Source organism: Squalius cephalus (genome assembly GCF_949319135.1).
Source record: "Squalius cephalus genome assembly, chromosome: 13".
In the NCBI taxonomy this organism is placed as follows: domain Eukaryota; kingdom Metazoa; phylum Chordata; class Actinopteri; order Cypriniformes; family Leuciscidae; genus Squalius; species Squalius cephalus.
Genome location: NC_137134.1, coordinates 5115705 through 5136953, shown reverse-complemented (window position 1 = coordinate 5136953; position 21249 = coordinate 5115705). Strand labels below are relative to the sequence as shown.

General features: G+C 41.3%; 1 protein-coding gene across 2 annotated transcripts in view; it reads left to right on the top strand.

Moving 5' to 3' along the window:
- The window catches only part of ip6k1 (inositol hexakisphosphate kinase 1), a 44160-nt gene extending 25173 nt beyond the window's left edge, over window positions 1–18987 (top strand). For both annotated transcript variants that reach the window (XM_079891149.1, XM_079891148.1), the window contains exons 3-6: window positions 8634–8838; window positions 9425–9606; window positions 10822–10997; window positions 16446–18987. In XM_079891149.1, coding sequence (XP_079747275.1) covers window positions 8634–8838; window positions 9425–9606; window positions 10822–10997; window positions 16446–16895 — 1013 coding nt within the window. In that variant the 3' untranslated portion in view covers window positions 16896–18987. The remainder of the gene's footprint in view (window positions 1–8633; window positions 8839–9424; window positions 9607–10821; window positions 10998–16445) is intronic.
- The last annotated feature ends 2262 nt before the right edge of the window (window positions 18988–21249 follow it).

Sequence of the window (21249 nt, the reverse complement as noted above, 5' to 3'; positions counted from 1 at the left end):
CGCGAACCTGTGAGAAACGCTGATGGCGTTCACATGCGCATTAAGAATGGGTTCTATAGTTATGTGCGTTTGAATATATGTGTGCAGGTTTGTTATTCCCTACAAACCAAACCTAAACAAAGTACTGGTGTTTCCTTATAAATTTTGATACAGAATTTTATTTTATTTTATCACTTCGGGGTAGATACGCGAAACGAATTTCCCCGACGACGCTTTATCTGTAGAGTAGTAGAGGGATCCTCCATAGGGAGAGACTAGTTGGCACTTCAGCACTGCGTTGACATCGGGTCCAGGCGAAGGTCCTTCATCAGATCTGGATACGGCCTGGATCCGGCAGGCTGCGGGAAAACCTCGGGATAAACAAAGACACTAAAATTAGCGTAGATGCCATTCTTCTTATGATGTAACGAGTACATCAGGATTTATGGGAAGTGTTCCCGGTTCCAGCTGACCTAATCTATGCAGCCTAACACTGAATTATAGAAGTCTATAATGTATTATGTGTATGCTAGGTCAAAGAGATGTGTCTTTAATCTAGATTTGAACTGACAGAGTGTGTCTGCTTCCCGGACAATGGTAGGAAGACTGTTCCAGAGTTTTGGTGCTAAATAGGAGAAGGATCTACCGCCAGCAGTCGATTTTGATATTCTTGGTATTATCAACTGGCCGGAATTTTGAGATCGCAATAGCCGTGAAGGACTATAATGCGTTAAGAGCTCGCTCAAGTACTGCGGAGCTAAACCATTTAGTGCTTTGTAAGTGATCAGCAATATTTTAAAATTGATGCGATGTTTAATAGGGAGCCAATGCAGTTTTGACAGAACTGGGCTAATATGGTCATACTTCCTGGTTCTGGTAAGAACTCGAGCTGCTGCGTTTTGGACCAGCTGTAGTTTGTTTATTAAGCGTGCAGGGCAACCACCCAGTAGAGCATTACTATAATCTAGCCTTGAGGTCATGAACGCATGAACTAATTGTTCCGCTTTTGTCAATGAGAGCATATGACGTAATTTAGATATATTTTTAAGATGGAAGAATGCGTTTTACAGATACTAGACACGTGGCTTTCAAATGAAAGATTGGTATCAAAGAGCACACCCAGGTTCCTAACCGACGACGAAGACTTAACAGAGCAGCCATCAAGTGTTAGACAGTATTCTAGGTTATTACGCGAGGAAGTTTTTTGTCCAATAATTAGAAACTCTGTTTTTTCAGAATTTAGAAGTAGGAAATTACGAGTCATCCAATTTTTTATATCAGCTATGCATTCTGTTAATTTAGTGAATTGGTAAGTTTCGTTAGGTTTTGAAGAAATATAGAGCTGAGTATCATCAGCATAACAGTGAAAACTAATTCCATGTTTCCTAATGATATCTCCTAATGGTAGCATGTACAGAGTGAACAGCAGCGGTCCTAGTACTGAGCCTTGTGGTACGCCATACTGAACTTGTGATCGATAAGACATCTCTTCATTTACTGCTAACTGATAACGGTCAGATAAGTATGATTTAAACTAGTGGTTCTCAACGGGGCAGTACGCCTCCCCAGGGGACGTTCAGAGAACAACGGGGGGCATTGGAAGCAAGATTTTTGAAAGGGGTTAATGGGGGGCGTTCACGAGTTTAAATATATAACGCAAATTTTTGTTCATTTACTTTTATTCATTTTAAGCATTTAGTAATTTAGTTGTAATAAACACTTTAAGTGGGCTATTTAAAAAGTGTTAGGACTATGTATTTGATAAATTATGTTGTAAAACATATGCGCAGAGTGTGATATCTATTGTGTGTGCACGTGGTGCACTATGGTGCGCGTGAAAGAATACATCAGCAGCGCTCAAAAAAAAAAAAAAAACATTCCTCCGCAGCCGCTCTCCTGACCGCAAGTCCACCGTCAGTGTTGTAGGCACTAGGCAGGTTTTTTGTGTTCATCTCTATTGCATTACGATTGAAAGCAGTATCAATAATGTCAACAATATGATGTGCAGTCAAGGTCGGGTGTGTATGCTGTTTAAATGAGTGTTCTCACCGATACGCTTGTTGTGATTCGTGGAGTTTCGACGAGTTGTATTTTGACGACTTGATATTATTTCTTTATAAGTTTAGAATGCCTAACATTCTAAAATCTTCCACTTTAATGCGACATGTAGCCTATTGTTACTTTTGCAACGACTCTACTATTTTTCCAGTCATAGACCAGCGCTCAAGCACTGACTAGAATCCAGCACTGACTAGAATCTGACTACAACTTTCCAGCGGAGGAATGGAAAGTTGACAAGCCATTAAAAAGTATTGACTTAAGAAACACTTATATTTTTTCAAATATTTTCAATAAATCATGTTCCCATTCACTTCTGCGACGAATTTTAAAATTAATTAAACTAAATTCTATTTTTAAGGTAAAACTTTTACATTTTTAGGCATTAACTAATTCCAATCCCAAATGCCAGATGTTTTCTTTGTTCACCAAGTAATTTACTGGTTATTAAACCAGTTACATTATTGTTAACTCGCAAGACTGATGGGAGAAAATGACAATTTGATGGATAATTTAAATATATTCTGCAATCACATTTTGGTAATGTATTCATTCCGCCGTCACATCTGAGCAGAAACGCTGCTTGGGAAGTTTCAAGATATAAAAATAATGAATAATACAATAATAATTTAATTATTCTTGTTAGAAGATTTATTTTTTATTTTTTACTGATTATGAACACAAATTAATCACGACAAACCAAATTGTAATTGTAATTGTATTAATTATACCATTGATGAAAACAAGCTGATACCAAGGTATTTTAGGCACTTTAAATATCTTGCACTTTAGTTGAACTTCAGCACTATTTCTGGATTACTAAAGTACATTTTGTTCAAAAATAGTTGTTTCAATTTAGCAGACTTTAAGTATATCAGTATAGGATACCAACAGTACAATTGCAGGGTATTTACATCAAGTACACAAATATGTAAATGTATTTGTAGTATACTTAGCATAAAATAAATGTATTTAAAATACATTTTAGTATTTTTATTTTTCACTAGGGCATCTTTAAACCGTCAGACTTCTCATTTCCTGTTTTGTCATCCGTATGTTCCTGTGGCCTGTATCACGTACAGCTCTGAGACTCTCAGTCTCTGTTCTCACTTGTTCAGTGTAACAGCTGTTTGCTGTCAGATGGTGAGGTCTGTCTGCTGTACAGAACCCGGTCTGAGACGGGATGTGAACTGTCATGAGAGACAGCTCCTTTTTCTTAATATCATAATATTTGAGTTGCTCTGATGAAAGCAGGTGCAGTGAAGTGTGACGTTATGACATCCAGTGTCATGTCAGAGGAAAGCCAGAGTCCAGCCTGGCTAGAGTTCTGTTCCAGTCTGTCTTCTCTTGAGATGTCCAGCTTTAAGAAGTCCTCTCTGATCACATCATCCTCTTTGACTGGCTCATGCGCAATCGCCATTCGCAGAAGGTTCTGCAGATTTCCACACCCAAGGTTTAAAAAATTCTTTATGTAAAATGTACCACATATGTGTGGTTGCAGGAAGGCAGACGAAGATGAAGAATAAAGTTCCAATGTGAAGTTTAATAAGGGTAACACAGATAATACTCAGACAGGCAGGGAGACACTGAAGGACTGTGAGGGAAGAACTTAACCCTCTATGGTATGCATTATGTTGTTGTAACCATGAACTATTTTTTCAAATCAGTTTTTATTACATGGTCAAAAAAGTAGTTTTTCTGTAAATTTCTGATTTTCTTTTCTGTTTAATTGCACATTTCTTTTAGAAATTGATAGATTTATACACTTGGAACTCATGCAAACCAAAAATGAGTAGATCCCTATCATTTAATCCCTATCATTCCCAATCATTTGGCCAACTCATCCTCACTCTCATCACATGGAAGAGCTAACTCTGAACTCTTCCTGTTGCCCTTCCCGTTAAATATTGCTGTATTCATTTTCTGAAAAGAAGAAATCAATTTATTTATACATAAATACAACTATACTACAATAAACGCTTCAAATAAATAAATAACTGCAATCATATTGTTGATGCTACTATCTACAAAAAATCCCAATAGGGAAATATATTACTGCAATTCCACTATGGTACGGCGTTGCCTTATGGAAACATGGATATTTTCTCAATTTACAGTAAAGCTATGTTAGACAAAGCTGATTTGTGAATAAAAATATCTAATTTACTTATCAAAGATGCTGCAAAAAATCCCGCTTGAGAAGAGTTGTTTAGAAATGAGGTTAATAGAGACATTTCTGGAGCACCTCAACAGTGTCTTCAGTGTGAGGGTGATAGAGGGGAAGAAGGAGAGTTCTGGAGGACATTCAAATGTCATGTGACTTAAAAACAGCACATCCTTGGCTACCTTAAGGCCTGCCCTTTTAATGTCAACAGTGCAATATATTGTATTGTATTTTTTCTGAATAACAAGGAAATTAGTAAAAAATAATTGTTGCCATATGGCAACGCCGTACTATGAAGTATTAAATAGTGACTCAAACAAGATAATTAATGACATGCACCTGAACAGAATGAACTAATAACAGTAACCATAGAAACAAAGGAGTGGCGGGAAAATCAAACAAAGGAACACATGATGTGAACGAAAACTAACTAAAAGTCCATGATAACTAAGACAAACTGAACATAACTGTGACAATATGTGTTTGTTTTTTGAACATTTGGCACTTACATTTTACTCGGTTCATCATGGAAGTGGATTGTATCGCTTGGATTGAATCACTGGAGGTGTATGTGTTATCAAGTTTGGGTAACTGTATTGGAGAATGGACAATGGACTGAACTAAGACAGGGTTTAAAAACACAAGCCAAACGAATCAACTAAATGAATAACAGGTGTACATGATCATCAAATCAAAGAGAAACCATGGAAACAAAACTGAAACAAAGGAAACTGAACTAAAACATGACAAATCCATGCAAAACAGAAACTGACACAGACTGACCCTTAACACGCACATTGTTATTGTTGTTATTATTTAACTCACGCCTTTTGGACATATAATATAATATAATATAATATAATATAATATAATATAATATAATATAATATGTTTCAGTAAGTTGTACGGTATCTTTCAACATACCTTCAGATGTTCATGTTTATTCTGTAACTAGTATTAAAGAGGAAGAGATGATCGCGTTCACGTAATGTAGGCCTAATGTATACTTAACTAAATTGAGTGGGAAAAAGCCAAAGAAGTGCAGATTCCCCAAAACAAAGCAATGAAAGTGCCTTAGTCAAGTTTTAATACTCCTGCCAGCACATGAATACACTCCTGACTCTCACGTCTGTCCTGTGTTCCCCATCACCAAAACATCTCACATTCTAGATTCACAGCATACCTTCCACATGAACCCTGCGATGGGCTAAATGCATGCCATACATCTGTACCATCCACTGACTATTCCAGGCCATGCTAGAGACACACTGAGGCTTGTTATTTCCCTCATAGAGTCACAGCAGGGGTTATAAATAGGCCTGTCCTTATGAATCACATGGCATTGTTTTCAAATGTCAACACACCAGAGTGGGATGAGTGTTATAAATTACACTGGCGCAGGGTAGTTTTACTGAAGTTTTAGGGCTTACAAAATCAAATCACCTCTTTAGCTGGCAAACAAATAGGCTAGATTTACAGAAGGCAACATGTTTTATTTTCCCCCAAATTCCATGTTTCCTGTTTTTTTTTCTTCTGGATTTCACTTGAATGGTTTAATTAAATTGTATTAATCAAAAAGCTTGTCTAATAAATTCATAACACTTTTTTAACAATTTAATAATTTATTTAAAGTTTTACAATAACAGGGTCTGTGTTGTCTGTTTTAATTCTTCTGGATTTATGATTTAATACAAATTTATTATCAAAAATGGTGGTGATCAAATAAAGGCATAGAATATTAACAATTTAATTCATCTTTTAATATGTCATATTTTATTGTATTTGTAAATCTAGCGAATGTATTTTTTATATTTTCATTTATTAAAAAAAATGACCATTTTTCTAATTCGATTTACTAAGACTAAGACTTTTCTAAGACAATTTACTAACACACAGCCAACTAAACACACTCTTAACTTCAGCCAAACAGTTCAACTTTACTGCATAATGAAGCACTGTATTTATTTATTTTTTTATTTATTGCTAATGCTTTTATTAAAAGCAAATTCTATCGTCAAAACTACAGGTGTGTTCTCTATTTTATAACGTTTTCATCTCGATACACAAATGCACTAATGATAATACTTGTTTACCTTTCCTGTGATGTGCGTATTATTACACACTAAAGACACTTTTTCAAAACTCTTCATACAGTCTGCATTACCAACACGAATCTTGAATCTCTGTACACAAAGCTTTAAGAAAATTATGCATATGATTTGTAATTTGTATGAAATGAAGTATATTTATATTATTATATTTTTGTGTTATGCTATCCTGGCACTAATTTACTGAACACTAGCTAACATAGCCACAGTGTGGTTTCAAATAGAGCTGCTGATCTTCCTCTCTTCTTCACATCCATCCATCCCTCCATCCCTCTTCTGCTGTCTTTATGGGATGCAGGGTCAGGGAAGTGCTGGAGTCTATTTCAGCATCTCAGGCCAAACCTCCTGCCTTCCATCACAGAAAACACTAATTGATTTTTCTAAACGTGCGATTTTTTTTTTTTTTTTTTTAAACAGGTGCCCCCCCCCCCCCAATCTGGATTAAACAGCTATTGTTATAATGTACATACTTTTTTTTTTTTATTACAAAATCATTACTAGTTAAAAAAACAAAAATCAAGACTTAAGGGGGTCGCACACCGGACGCGCAGCTCAGCGCCACGTCTTTTAAATTCGAACACATTATTCTCTATGAAGTGACCATTGATGCTTTCAACTAAATGAACATAAAATATGTAAAAATCATATGTACTTTAAGGTACCAAAATAAAAATATGAAAATTATAGAAAAAGTGCAATCTTCCTACAAGCAAGTAGTTTGAAGAACAGATGAAGAGCAAAGAAACACATTATAATGCTTTAATAATGATCGTTTACTACTGTCTTTTTAGAGCTGATTTACCGCAGTTCAACTCAGAATCATTATTTTACAGTTTATCCCTGTAAAGCTGCTTTGAAACAGTATGTACTATATAAAGCGTTTTAGAAATAAAGGTGACTTGACTTTACATAAAACAAGAGGCGGGTTTATTAGTTTGCATTTACACTCCAAGACGTGATGCAAAGATCTTTGCATACTGACATACAGTATCAGATTTCTTGTCTCGTCCATTGCTACGGTTATTACTGTCAATCATCACATTTTCCGATTCAGTCCCGCATTCAAATATTGTTTCAATCCAGAAACCTTGCAGTGTGTAGCTAGTAGCATGAGAAATAAAACTGTTCTTCCACTCCAGCTCCGCAGCCCTAGCCTGTGTCGTGTGTTGGGAAGACAATGAAATGAAAAGATGCTTACTGTGTTTGTGTGGATTTAAAGTAGCCAGTCTTTTTATCTCATCGCAGATGTCACATCCCAGGCACAGTAGCAGCCTCACACGTAATGTCTGTCAGTGGCCAGCGTCTGATGGGGGTTTCGTAGAAACACAATGTGATTTGTCTTGTCTGACTGCACTGTATCACTGTCACAGATCAATTGCTTTTGCCTGAACAAAACATCTTTGGAAGCAGCCAGATAATGACCTAATTATGCAAAATATGAATGGCTGGAGTCTGTGGATCTTGACACTAGATCAGGTCTTCTGCTAAACAGTTCCTCCTGAATGAGCTCCTCGTCTCAGTCTCCTGTCGCTGACGATCACAGAGCTAAAGATGAGCTTCACGACTGAGGCATGCTGGGATTATTCAGACTCACTCTGTACATCTATCTCAGCTCCTTTATTCATCATACCACACTAACTCACACTCCTTTGAGCTGCTTCATTGCATTAGCGGTTCTTTGCGTGGCATTTCTGTAAACTCGTTCAATATTCAAAATCATCAATGTTTATACGTCTGGACTTTCTCTTTAGTTACTCAGCTATTTATATCCTTCTTACCCTTAATAAACTATCATCAAATCTGTGAATGTGTCAGTGCGTGCCGTGGTTTCTGATTGGCTGAACCTCAGAAGAGCTGTCAGTGTGACATCACTGCATTCACACACTCTTAGTTCTGTACGCTGTGCCATTTTTAGGTAAATTCGGTCGTCGCTACATGAATTTTTCTGGCCTAAATTTGAAGCTTGTACTTGAATTTGTACAGAATGTAACTATATTTAATAACTGTCTATATTTAACTGAAGTGTGTACATGAACAAAGTAGAAATGTACAATTACATTTTTGGTACCAGCAGTAATTGCGTGTTGATTTGTCATAAAATCGCATGACTGTGGCTTTGGACTTCATTAATAATGTGTCCTCTTTTGCTTGTGCATTTCCCCTTAATAGATTAGCTAGTGTTTATTAATGGAGAATCACCTCTGAAACATTGATTTAGTCCAAACCCTGCTATAATTGGAGTCATAATGTGTGATTTCTTCTTGATTGTATTCTTAGCACACGCCAGCTGTCAGTGGTTGACCTGTGAGTGTTGTGTTGTCCAGGTGTGGTGCTGGTGTGTTTCGAGGGCGACTCTGACGGCTACATTAATCTGGTGGCGTACCCGTATGAAGAGAGCGAGGGTCTGGATCACGAGGAGCTGTCGGAGAGAGATCAGCCTCGCCGGAAACACTCTCGCCGGAGCCTCCACCGCTCCAGCAGCGAGATTAAAGAGGACCGGCCCGCGCACGACAGCGACGGCACTGACAGGTACACAAGCATACAACACCACACACAAACACAGCTTCAGGGAGGAGATATTACATATTTAGACAGCCTGACATTTTCCAACCTGAGACGTATGAAATTTCAGGAATCCATGGGGGTTTTCAAGTACATTTAATATATATTTAATTAATGTATGTATACGGTAGCTTCCAACAGAAGCTTTTATGTGTGTGTGGATCATCCAGGTAACACTCGCAAAGAGCCAAATGTGAGACTTGCCAATTGGCTGATAACTTTGAAAAAATTCTAACCATGCATGGATGCGTGAATGTGATCATCAAAGCACAAAGGCTCAGATGTAATAATATACATATATAGTGTCTGATGCATTACATGTTTCAGAGTGTTCTTTACATGCATCTTGAAGCATCTCGGTTCACAGTAAACACGCTGAAAACACACCTTTAAATCTCTGTGGTTCTTCCTATCAAGTAGATCTGTGTTAATCAATAAACTTACCAAGCAAACATTCCCATGTAAAATATATTAATACTAAGAGTTTGCAGTCAGAAAACATGCTCAAGTGTCCCTCTTGCATTGCATTGTGGGTAACAGTGTGTGTGTGCAGTCTGCAGGAGTTGAAGAGTCCTCTTCTGGATCTCCAGATGCATTCGGATGTGCCGTTCCAGATGCTGGACAGCAACAGTGGCCTGAGCTCCGAGAAGATCAGCCACAACCCCTGGAGTCTACGCTGCCACCGACAGCAGCTCAGCCGCATGCGCTCCGAGTCCAAGGACAGGAGGCTCTACAGTATCCTCACACCAACTACACTTACAGTTCTCCATTCGTATGAAGTATGAAGTTGATCAATAAAAGTACTGTGTTTCCATTAGCAGAGGAGTAATGAAAGGGCCGGTGTAAAACTGCTCTTTACAGGGAGGTGTTCTGAAAAGCTTGATGTAGGTTTAATACTTTACTTTAAAGTAGGACCTCTGTGAATCATGAACCTATTTATCTATCAGTGTAAATCATGTTCTAATTCTCTACAGCTTGTTTGCCTTCATTCATTCCTTCATTCATTCCTACGGAGCCCCTAAAGGGACCTTTGCAAAAATAAAAATATACAGACGTTCACGTGCTCACGAGAAACGTATCTTGTGAGCATGTGAAAGTCTGTATATTTTTATTTTTGCAAAGGTCCCTTTAGGGGCTCCGTACATTCCTTCTACATTATATTTTAAATTAGCACTTTATAAATGAGGTCAAAGTATCTGCTAGTTTAAACATTTAGGACATGAGCTGCTTGGAAACATTTGAGAATTTATTTTGTGCCTGATTTCCCCTATTGATGGCCATGAAGGAAACTCTCGACTCTCCTGTTGGACTACTGTACCGCCACACCGACAGACAGGAACAAGTCTGTCTCTGGCTTTATTCACAAATCTAAGCGAATTGTCAAAATCATTTCTTTGTAAACTGTTGCATTCAATTAAATGAACACGAAACTCCATGCATCAACACTAAAAATCACTTTGCGGTTAGCAGTCGCTGTTCTGTTGTCATGCTTCCTTGAGGTGCATTGTCTATGACTGTGACATAATTACCCCCCCCCCCAAACAATAGGCAAACATTATCCCAAAACAGTAAGTTTTCTGCGCACAGCAGAAGCATCAAAGAGAAGGAGGAAAGTGCTGTAAAAACAGCTTTCCGCCACGGCCCTCTTCATTTCCTCAAGCTGAGCTGTAGGAAGCAGATGCTCATCTCTTTCTGACACTCATTTGAAATGCTCCAGAAATCATCATTAATCACCAGTGATTCAGATCGGGTGCTAAAAGGAGAGAACTAGTTTCTGAGAGAGGCAGAATATTGTTAATGGAATGATGGGAAACACAATCCAGAGCTAAACTATTTAAAACACACATTCCAGCCAATCAGAATAGAGTATTCAGACGGGCCGTGGTAAACCCACTGTGTGCATGTGCGTGTGTTTCCCCTGTCACGCTCCTTGACCTGAGCCTCCTCCAGAGTTCCTGCTGCTGGAGAACGTGGTCCACCACTTCAGCTGCCCCTGTATCCTGGACCTGAAGATGGGCACGCGGCAGCACGGGGACGACGCCTCCGAGGAGAAGGCCGCCCGCCAGATGAAGAAGTGCGAGCAGAGCACGTCTGCCACGCTAGGAGTGCGTGTGTGTGGCATGCAGGTGCGTACGGCTCTGACCCGACACACGTGTCACATTAGGGGCTCTATCTTGCACCCAGCGCAATTGACTTTGTACACCGACGCATGTAGCATTCCTATTTTGCACCCGACGCACAGCGGACTTCTCCCTCCACAGACGCACACCGGTAAATTAGGGAATAACTTGCACTCCGGGGGGCGGTTCAGGGAAAAGAGGAGGCGTGTTCCGGCGCAAACGTTCCCTGGTGCTATTTTGCAGTTTCAGAAAACAATTCCGCCACAGACCCGGAGAAACCTTGTCTAAAGTCAGAGGCGCGTTTTCAGTGGCGCGTTCATATGCTATTTTAAGGGCGCATGCTTGGCCATAATGTAGCGTGTGCACAACGCGCATACACTTTGCTTCTCTCATCTACACACTGACCCGAGATCTCTCATCTCTGACCCGACGCGTGTGTCACATTAGGAGTGTGTGTGTGTGGCATGCAGGTGTGTACGGCTCTGACCCGACACATGTATCACATTAGGAGTGTGTGTGTGTGTGGCATGCAGGTGTGTACGGATCTGACCCGACACGAGTGTCACATTAGGAGTGTGTGTGTGTGTGTGTGTGGCATGCAGTTGTGTACGGCTCTGACCCGACACACGTGTCACATTAGGAGTGTGTGTGTGTGTGGCATGCAGGTGTGAATGGCTCTGACCCGACACATGTATCACATTAGGAGTGTGTGTGTGTGTGTGTGTGTGTGTGTGTGTGGCATGCAGGTGTGTACGGCTCTGACCCGACACGTGTCACATTAGGTGTGTGTGTGTGTGGCATGCAGGTGTGTACGGCTCTGACCCGACACGAGTGTCACATTAGGAGTGTGTGTGTGTGGCATGCAGGTGTGTATGGCTCTGACCCGACACGTGTCACATTAGGAGTGTGTGTGTGGTATGCAGGTGTGTACGGCTCTGACCCGACACGAGTGTCACATTAGGAGTGTGTGTGTGTGGCATGCAGGTGTGTATGGCTCTGACCCGACACATGTATCACATTAGGAGTGTGTGTGTGTGTGTGGCATGCAGGTGTGTACGGCTCTGACCCGACACGCGTGTCACATTAGGAGTGTGTGTGTGGCATATGCAGGTGTGTACGGCTCTGACCCGACGCGCGTGTAACATTAGGAGTGTGTGTGTGGTATGCAGGTGTGTACGGCTCTGACCCGACACGTGTCACATTAGGTGTGTGTGTGTGGCATGCAGGTGTGTACGGCTCTGACCCGACACGCGTGTCACATTAGGAGTGTGTGTGTGTGGCATGCAGGTGTGTACGGCTCTGACCCGACGCGCGTGTAACATTAGGAGTGTGTGTGTGGTATGCAGGTGTGTACGGCTCTGACCCGACACGAGTGTCACATTAGGAGTGTGTGTGTGTGTGTGTGTGTGTGTGTGTGGCATGCAGGTGTGTACGGCTCTGACCCAACACACGTGTCACATTAGGAGTGTGTGTGTGTGTGTGGCATGCAGGTGTGTACGGCTCTGACCCGACATGCGTGTCACATTAGGAGTGTGTGTGTGTGTGGCATGCAGGTGTGTACGGCTCTGACCCAACATGCGTGTCACATTAGGAGTGTGTGTGTGTGGCATGCAGGTGTGTACGGCTCTGACCCGACACACGTGTCACATTAGGAGTGTGTGTGTGTGGCATGCAGGTGTGTACGGCTCTGACCCGACACGCGTGTCACATTAGGAGTGTGTGTGTGTGGTATGCAGGTGTGTACGGCTCTGACCCGACACACGTGTCACATTAGGAGTGTGTGTGTGGCATATGCAGGTGTGTACGGCTCTGACCCGACGCGCGTGTAACATTAGGAGTGTGTGTGTGTGTGGCATGCAGGTGTGTACGGCTCTGACCCGACATGCGTGTCACATTAGGAGTGTGTGTGTGTGTGTGGCATGCAGGTGTGTACGGCTCTGACCCGACGCGCGTGTAACATTAGGAGTGTGTGTGTGTGGCATGCAGGTGTGTACGGCTCTGACCCGACGCGCGTGTAACATTAGGAGTGTGTGTGTGTGTGTGGCATGCAGGTGTGTACGGCTCTGACCCGACACGCGTGTCACATTAGGAGTGTGTGTGTGTGTGGCATGCAGGTGTGTACGGCTCTGACCCGACACATGTGTCACATTAGGTGTGTGTGTGTGTGTGTGGCATGCAGGTGTGTACGGCTCTGCCCCGACACGTGTCACATTAGGAGTGTGTGTGTGTGGCATGCAGGTGTGTACGGCTCTGACCCGACACATGTGTCACATTAGGAGTGTGTGTGTGTGTGGTATGCAGGTGTGTACGGCTCTGACCCGACACACGTGTCACATTAGGAGTGTGTGTGTGTGGCATGCAGGTGTGTACGGCTCTGACCCGACATGCATGTCACATTAGGAGTGTGTGTGTGTGTGGCATGCAGGTGTGTACGGCTCTGACCCGACGCGCGTGTAACATTAGGAGTGTGTGTGTGTGTGGCATGCAGGTGTGTACGGCTCTGACCCGACACGCGTGTCACATTAGGAGTGTGTGTGTGTGTGGCATGCAGGTGTGTACGGCTCTGACCCGACATGCGTGTCACATTAGGAGTGTGTGTGTGTGTGGTATGCAGGTGTGTATGGCTCTGACCCGACACGTGTCACATTAGGTGTGTGTGTGTGTGGCATGCAGGTGTGTACGGCTCTGACCCGACACACGTGTCACATTAGGAGTGTGTGTGTGTGTGGTATGCAGGTGTGTATGGCTCTGACCCGACACACGTGTCACATTAGGAGTGTGTGTGTGTGGCATGCAGGTGTGTACGGCTCTGACCCGACACACGTGTCACATTAGGAGTGTGTGTGTGTGTGGTATGCAGGTGTGTATGGCTCTGACCCGACACACGTGTCACATTAGGAGTGTGTGTGTGTGTGGTATGCAGGTGTGTATGGCTCTGACCCGACACGTGTCACATTAGGTGTGTGTGTGTGTGGCATGCAGGTGTGTATGGCTCTGACCCGACACACGTGTCACATTAGGAGTGTGTGTGTGTGTGGCATGCAGGTGTGTACGGCTCTGACCCGACACACGTGTCACATTAGGAGTGTGTGTGTGTGTGGTATGCAGGTGTGTATGGCTCTGACCCGACACGTGTCACATTAGGTGTGTGTGTGTGTGGCATGCAGGTGTGTACGGCTCTGACCCGACACACGTGTCACATTAGGAGTGTGTGTGTGTGGCATGCAGGTGTGTACGGCTCTGACCCGACATGCGTGCGTGTCACATTAGGAGTGTGTGTGTGTGTGGCATGCAGGTGCATACGGCTCTGACCCGACACACGTGTCACATTAGGAGTGTGTGTGTGTGTGGCATGCAGGTGTGTACGGCTCTGACCCGACACACGTGTCACATTAGGAGTGTGTGTGTGTGGCATGCAGGTGTGTACGGCTCTGACCCGACATGCGTGTCACATTAGGAGTGTGTGTGTGTGTGGCATGCAGGTGTGTACGGCTCTGACCCGACATGCGTGTCACAATAGGAGTGTGTGTGTGTGTGTCTGTTCTGACAGATGTGATCTTGGAGCTTTATACAGCACATGCCACTGTAAAGAGTGTAAGGGTGCTCTCACACCTGAGAGTTTGTTCCGAATCCTGGTGTGTTTTCTCCCTTGGTTCGGTTTGTTTAGGCATACGAACAAGGCAAGCGCTCTGAGATCACCTGATCAAGGTGTTCTCGGACCGATTGCAAATGAACTCTGGGACGGTTGACTCGAGGTGTGAAAGCAACCAACCTAACGGACCAACGAATCAATTCAAACGGAAAATGCGCTCTTATAAATAGCAGTAGTGTCTGATTCTGTGAGTGAGCACATTAGTTATCACAGCTGAAAAGCAAAAGAGCAGCTCTTCATCTTAAAATGTTGTGTGTATGCTCTTCTGTGTGTGAGAATGCAGTACTGATGAAGCCTTGATTCCTGCTCTAGCTGCATTATAACACTCAACACTTGACGCAGAGGAAACTCTGACCAATAAGAGGACAGTTGTACTCACATGTGACTTGACTGAACACAGTTTGGTGCGCTTTGAAAGGTTTCCTTGTGAAAGCGAAACGAACCAAGAAAATGCAACATTGTAACAAATTAAGTCCGTGTTTCGGAACCAAAAAAACCGATCTATTGGTGTGAAAGTCTGTCCCTCACAGCCTCATTTTTATCCGTGTAAAATCAGAATGGCTTCTACCCTGACTAAGGCAATAATATAGCAATAATTGTTGCGTTTAAGTAATGGGAAATGTTAATGGGGTTTTAAGACAATGCAGTGGTGCTGATTTGAATTAGTTCGGGATTAAACTCTAGTAGTTGACACATTGAGTCATGGTACTCGTACAATGGCACCCAAGTTTGAATCTCAAGATGGCACAGAAGCTGGAGAGCAGATGTCACTGTAGTAATTTGTAAATATGAATATGTATGTCTATATTCCAGTCAGACTGAAGCAGCTGACCCAGCTGAAGAACAGTTACTGATCGACCTATGAGGACCAACGCTGGTTCTTTAGAGAGCATGTGATATTTGATTTAGGGTCTGATTACATGACACTGTGTCCAATTAAAAATGGAAAAAAAAATCAGTTTTTTGTCTGTTCATTTGCACGACAATGGCGTTTTGGGGACCTGAAAACGGGTTTCAGTGTGCACGTTTTTGAAACCGATGCCGTTATCGTCTCCATGTAAACTACAAAAACATGAATTTGTGAAAACGGTGATGTCATGCGTATTACATCTTCAGTCTATAGACGCGTAGTGTTTCTTTACAAATCTACTGGCCTGACATGAATAACACAGCGTTTTCAGTTGTGAACGAGGTTCGTTTTGACAACCCTGTCTGTACGTGACAAATGCAATTGAAAAATCTAAGAAAGATGTCACATCTAATGCTGTCGTTCTGACTTATTGGAAACATTGACGTTTTTAAATAAATGATGTGACAAAAGTTGACACTGTTGATTGCTAGTCTGATAAGGTCAAACATGATGATGAATATGTCTATCTGTCGGTTCAATAAATATCTCACCAGTTAAGTAAGATTAAAGCAGTCTCCGTGTTGCTTGAAATCCTTCCAAACCTCTGAAAGGCAAGCCAATATTGATTCAGGTTTTAATACAGACTCGGCTTCTGTTCCCTTTTTGCTTGTAGACTCTACTGTTTTCATTTATATATATATATATATATATAGGTTTATCCAAGTGTATCTGAGTTATAAGACATGGTTTGGAAGGTTTTTGCACTCTCTCATTAATAACATTTTGTATATTTTCTTGTTAAAGAAAGTCCCATATTGTATCTAACACAGTGGTTGAAGGCAAAAGCCAATGGAAGACCTTATAATCAAGCCTTGACCGAATATGAATCACAGGCCACATTGACTATGATAGCCTGACCCACCTGTCCTTGTCTCCTGTGCTCATTCTGCAGGTGTACCAGATGGACACGGGCCACTATCTATGCAGGAACAAGTACTACGGCCGGGGCCTTTCCACCGAGGGCTTTCGACACGCACTCTTTCAGTTCATGCACAACGGGACGCAGCTGCGCAAAGACCTTTTTGAGCCCATCCTGAGCAAACTGTGCAGCCTGAAGAGTGTGCTGGAGCGCCAGGCCTCGTACCGCTTCTACTCCAGCTCTCTGCTCATCATCTACGAGGGCAAGGACCCGGAGTGTGCGGACCCCTCGGAGGAGAGCCAGGCCTCTCAGGACAAGCCTCAGGCGCTGAGTGTGGACGTGCGCATGATAGACTTCGCCCACAGCACCTTCAAGGGTTTCCGGGATGACCAAACCGTCCACGACGGCCCGGACCGCGGATACGTGCTCGGACTCGAGAGCCTCGTCAACATTTTGCAGCAGATCCGCGAGGAGAACCAGTAGCCAACCAGTCGGTCCTTCAGTTGCAAAGCTACTCCCTCCAGACTGTTGACATTTTCTTAGAAAAGCAACCATGTTTATAAAGATTGCACATAACGCAAACCTAAAGGTGTGTTTTCTGTTTCTCAGTTAGTATTTGAGCCATGAGGGATTCATGTCCACCAGAAATGGAGGCAGGTTCTTGACTCTGCTGTCACGAGAGAGGAGATGTTTCAGTGTGATTCATCGCCATCATGTGACCGGCTGAAGAACTGCAGTCATGAACCAGGAGCTCAGGGCACGTCCGCTGTCAGGGTCTCTCTTAAAGTGTGTGTGAGAGTGTGTGGGTGTGGGTGTGAGTGTGTGTGTGTGTGTGTGGTGAATCACAAGACGAAATGCCCAGGTCACATTTTACCCAAAGTTCACAAGAAATCATGAAGCCTATTTTAGGACCTTTAAGATTTTTGTGCTATTATTTTCATGATAAATTAAGCATGAGAGCATTTCTACCCTAAATCTTCCAGAAACACTGATTTTGTTTTCCATTTATTAATATATTATAACTATGCTTAATTATGAAAATAATGTCATAATGCAAACAAAATCTTACTGGTTTTAAAAATATGTTATTTTCTTGTGGTGTTTTTGGGGTGAAATATGAGCTGTAGTTCCCAGCATTTCTCCAGGAGTTTTAAAGGGAGTCGCTGGTTAAAGCTTTATTGTAGGAGTTGGTGGTTTTAAACCACTCTTCTCTGATGACAGGATGATGGATCTGGCCTTATGGCAATAGTTGAATGGACAGCTTAGTTATGTTCGTCTACTTAACCAGTCAGGTGATGTTTTTTTGGTAGCTATCTTACTCTGTACATTTAGAGCAATCATTAAATTTGACAGTTTTTACATATTTGTTGGGATAGTATATTTGTAGTCTTGAATTTAGATTACCCTTGTGTTACAAAGTCTTTCCCTGTCAGCAACGAGGTTATCAGTACAGAAGAAAACCTCACTGCAAAAAACATCATTTTCTTAATCTGTCGAAATTTTGAAACATCCTTAAAACATTGAAGGTATTAAGATTCAATTACAGAAAAAAATCTCAAATGAATTTCTCACCTCATTGGCAAATTCTACTTTAATATTTGAAACTGTTTTGCTTCTTCTCCATTTATTGTTTCAGGCATTTTTCGATATTTTTGCTGAAAAACCGACGGCTGATTAAGAAACTTATCTTCGCTTTAGTTAGTGCTCTGCTCACTAACATCTGCACTGTAAATTATTATAAACCATTACAAGAGCATGTCTTTTCATTTGTTTTTGTTTTGGATTCATTTTGAAGGGTTGTCTTTTAACTGCACCGATACACAGTGACCATTTGCCATCAGCAAATGTAGCAAGATTCGTCCCTAGGTTGGTCCTCGTGAGAGTGACACGTTCAGCATGTTCTCTGTCTAGATGAATCATTTATTGCACTATAGTGTCAACCTTTTGCTGAAACATTCTCTGGGAAACAGACATCACATCCGCCTGTAGTAGCAGTTGAGCAAATATACTGTAATAACTGTTCGTTCGTTCGTCTTGTCCTACATTTATTGACTTTGGTCACATGTGGTGTGTAAATTATAAATCAACATGGCATCTATGCGGAGTTGTGCCGTAGGGATGTGTCTGTATTTAGACGTGTGATTTTGGTCAATAGCCATAACTGGGACGTCCAGGAGTGTATCGCGTACATTAATGTTTAACAGAGTCATCGCAGCACATCAGGTCATTTCTGTAATCGTTGAAGGGAAACGTTTGAAGAACAAATGCCACATGCGTGATGTGATGTGTTCTCTCACAATAAATGAGCAATTTAGAATACATCATTGCTAACATGATTACAGTGTAGCTGGTTTGTGTATCTAAACCTTTCTTTTGTGCCAAACCATGAGAGAGGAACACAGATTCATAGATTTGGCATAAAAAGAAAGAATATTATTAGCCCTCATCCTGAAAACGATCCTTTTATCTTTATTGTTGTTGCATGGATGGGTATTTTTTTAAGAAAAAATTATATGACAACTTTGAATGTGAGATATAAATTGTTTATTTAAGTAAAGTTGTCTTGTCTCTTTAATATTTTGTTGCTGTTTTGATTTGACCAAAAAAAGCAGAACAATCATTTCTAGAAGCAAAACAACCAAATAATGAAACCCACTAAAAACACATGCAGTATAGGGAAAACCAATAGTTTCAAGCCAGCATAGGGTACATTTCACATCAGCAAAAATGTGTAAAAACAATATGCTTTCTCAATAAAACAACTATTGGTTTGAGTTTATATATTTTATCAGTGTAACGTATTTGCTAGTGTCAAAGCTTAATCATTTAACACCATTTTGATGTTGCAACAAAAAGTTTGTCAACTGTTATGGACAACTACATACTGACACTGTCACTACATACACTGATTAAGTGACTCAAATATTTAATGTTTCGTTTTTCTGCCATATGTACAGTGACTATTCTAAAAGACCTTTTTATATTTTGAAGATTTGTGTAAAATTCTCAGCATGGACACTAAGGACAAGAACATTTTTATCATGAATCTGCTTTAAAGATCATTTAAAGGTCATGCAAAAGTCCATGCTGACAATGACAGTAACAGTTGACGATCACAGTAACAGTTGACAATCACAGTAACAGTTGATGCATGTAACAGTGACAGTAACAGTTGACAGTGACAGTAACAGTTGACAGTAACAGTTGACAGTGACAGTAACAGTTGACAGTAACAGTTGACAGTGACAGTAACAGTTGACAGTAACAGTTGACAGTGACAGTAACAGTTGACAGTAACAGTTGACAGTGACAGTAACAGTTGACAGTAACAGTTGACAGTGACAGTAACAGTTGACAGTAACAGTTGACAGTGACAGTAACAGTTGACAGTGACAGTAACATGGTTGACAATCACAGTAATATTTGACAATGACAGTAACAGTTGATGCATGTAACAGTTGACAGTGACAGTAACAGTTGACAGTGACAGTAACAGTTGATGCATGTAACAGTTGACAGTGACAGTAACAGTTGACAGTGACAGTAACAGTTGATGCATGTAACAGTTGACAGTGACAGTAACAGTTGACAGTGACAGTAACAGTTGATGCATGTAACAGTTGACAGTGACAGTAACAGTTGACAGTGACAGTAACATGGTTGACAATCACAGTAATATTTGACAATGACAATAACTGTTGACACAAGTAACAGTTGACATTTTGCTAGCCTGTTAACCTGCCATCCGTACTTACCATCTTTTTTCGCTCGCGCCTTTATGAGTTGCTGTAATTTATAGTAATATTTTCAGAATTACTCAGAAGTCTAGTTTCAAATATAATTATTTTGAAGTGTTGGTGCTTAATGTAACAATATATAGTGTAAATGATAAATCACGTTTGAGATTTGTGCTGGCTACTGTATACAGGCCACCAGGGCACCATACAGACTTTATCTGCAGCCAGTACTAACTCTGATAGAAAGTCAGCAAATTTTTGATAAAGTCATAATTGTTGGTGATTTTAATATACATGTAGATAACGAAAAAGATGCACTGGGATTGGCATTTAAAGACATTGTAAACTCTATTGGAGTTAGACAACACGTGTCAGGACCTACTCACTGTCGTAATCATACTCTAGATCTAATATTATCACACGGAATAGATGTTGATGCCGTTGAAATTCTGCAGCAGAGCGATGACATCTCAGATCATTATCTAGTCTCGTGTAAACTTCATTTAGCCAAGGCTGCAAAGCCGACTCCGTGTTATATGTTAGACCTATCACTTCTGCCACTAAAGATTGCTTTATTAATAATCTTCCTAATCAGTTTCATCATCTCAGCATCTCAGATAGCTTAGAAGAACTAGATATTGCAACAGAAACGTTTAACTCTCTCTTTTCCAGCACTTTAGACACAGTTGCTCCGTTGCACTTAAAGAAGATTAAAATAGTCCAACGCCGTGGTACAGCGAGCACACTCGGGCCCTTAAGAGAGCAGCCAGAGAGATGGAGCGCAACTGGAAGAAAACAAAACTAGAGGTATTTCGCATTTCATGGAAAGAGAGCTCAATTACTTACAGAGAGGCTTTAAAAGCTGCTAGATCTGCTTATTTTTCAACCCTATTAGAAGAAAATAAACATAATCCTAGGTATTTATTTGAAACGGTGGCTAAACTAACGAAAAAGAAAGCTTCAAGCCCAGACGTTTCCAAGCAACACAGCAGTAATGACTTTATGAACTTCTTCACTTATAAGATTGATAATATCAGGGACAAAATTATAACTATGCAACCGTCTACTACAGTATCGCATCAGGCAGTGCATTGTAGTCT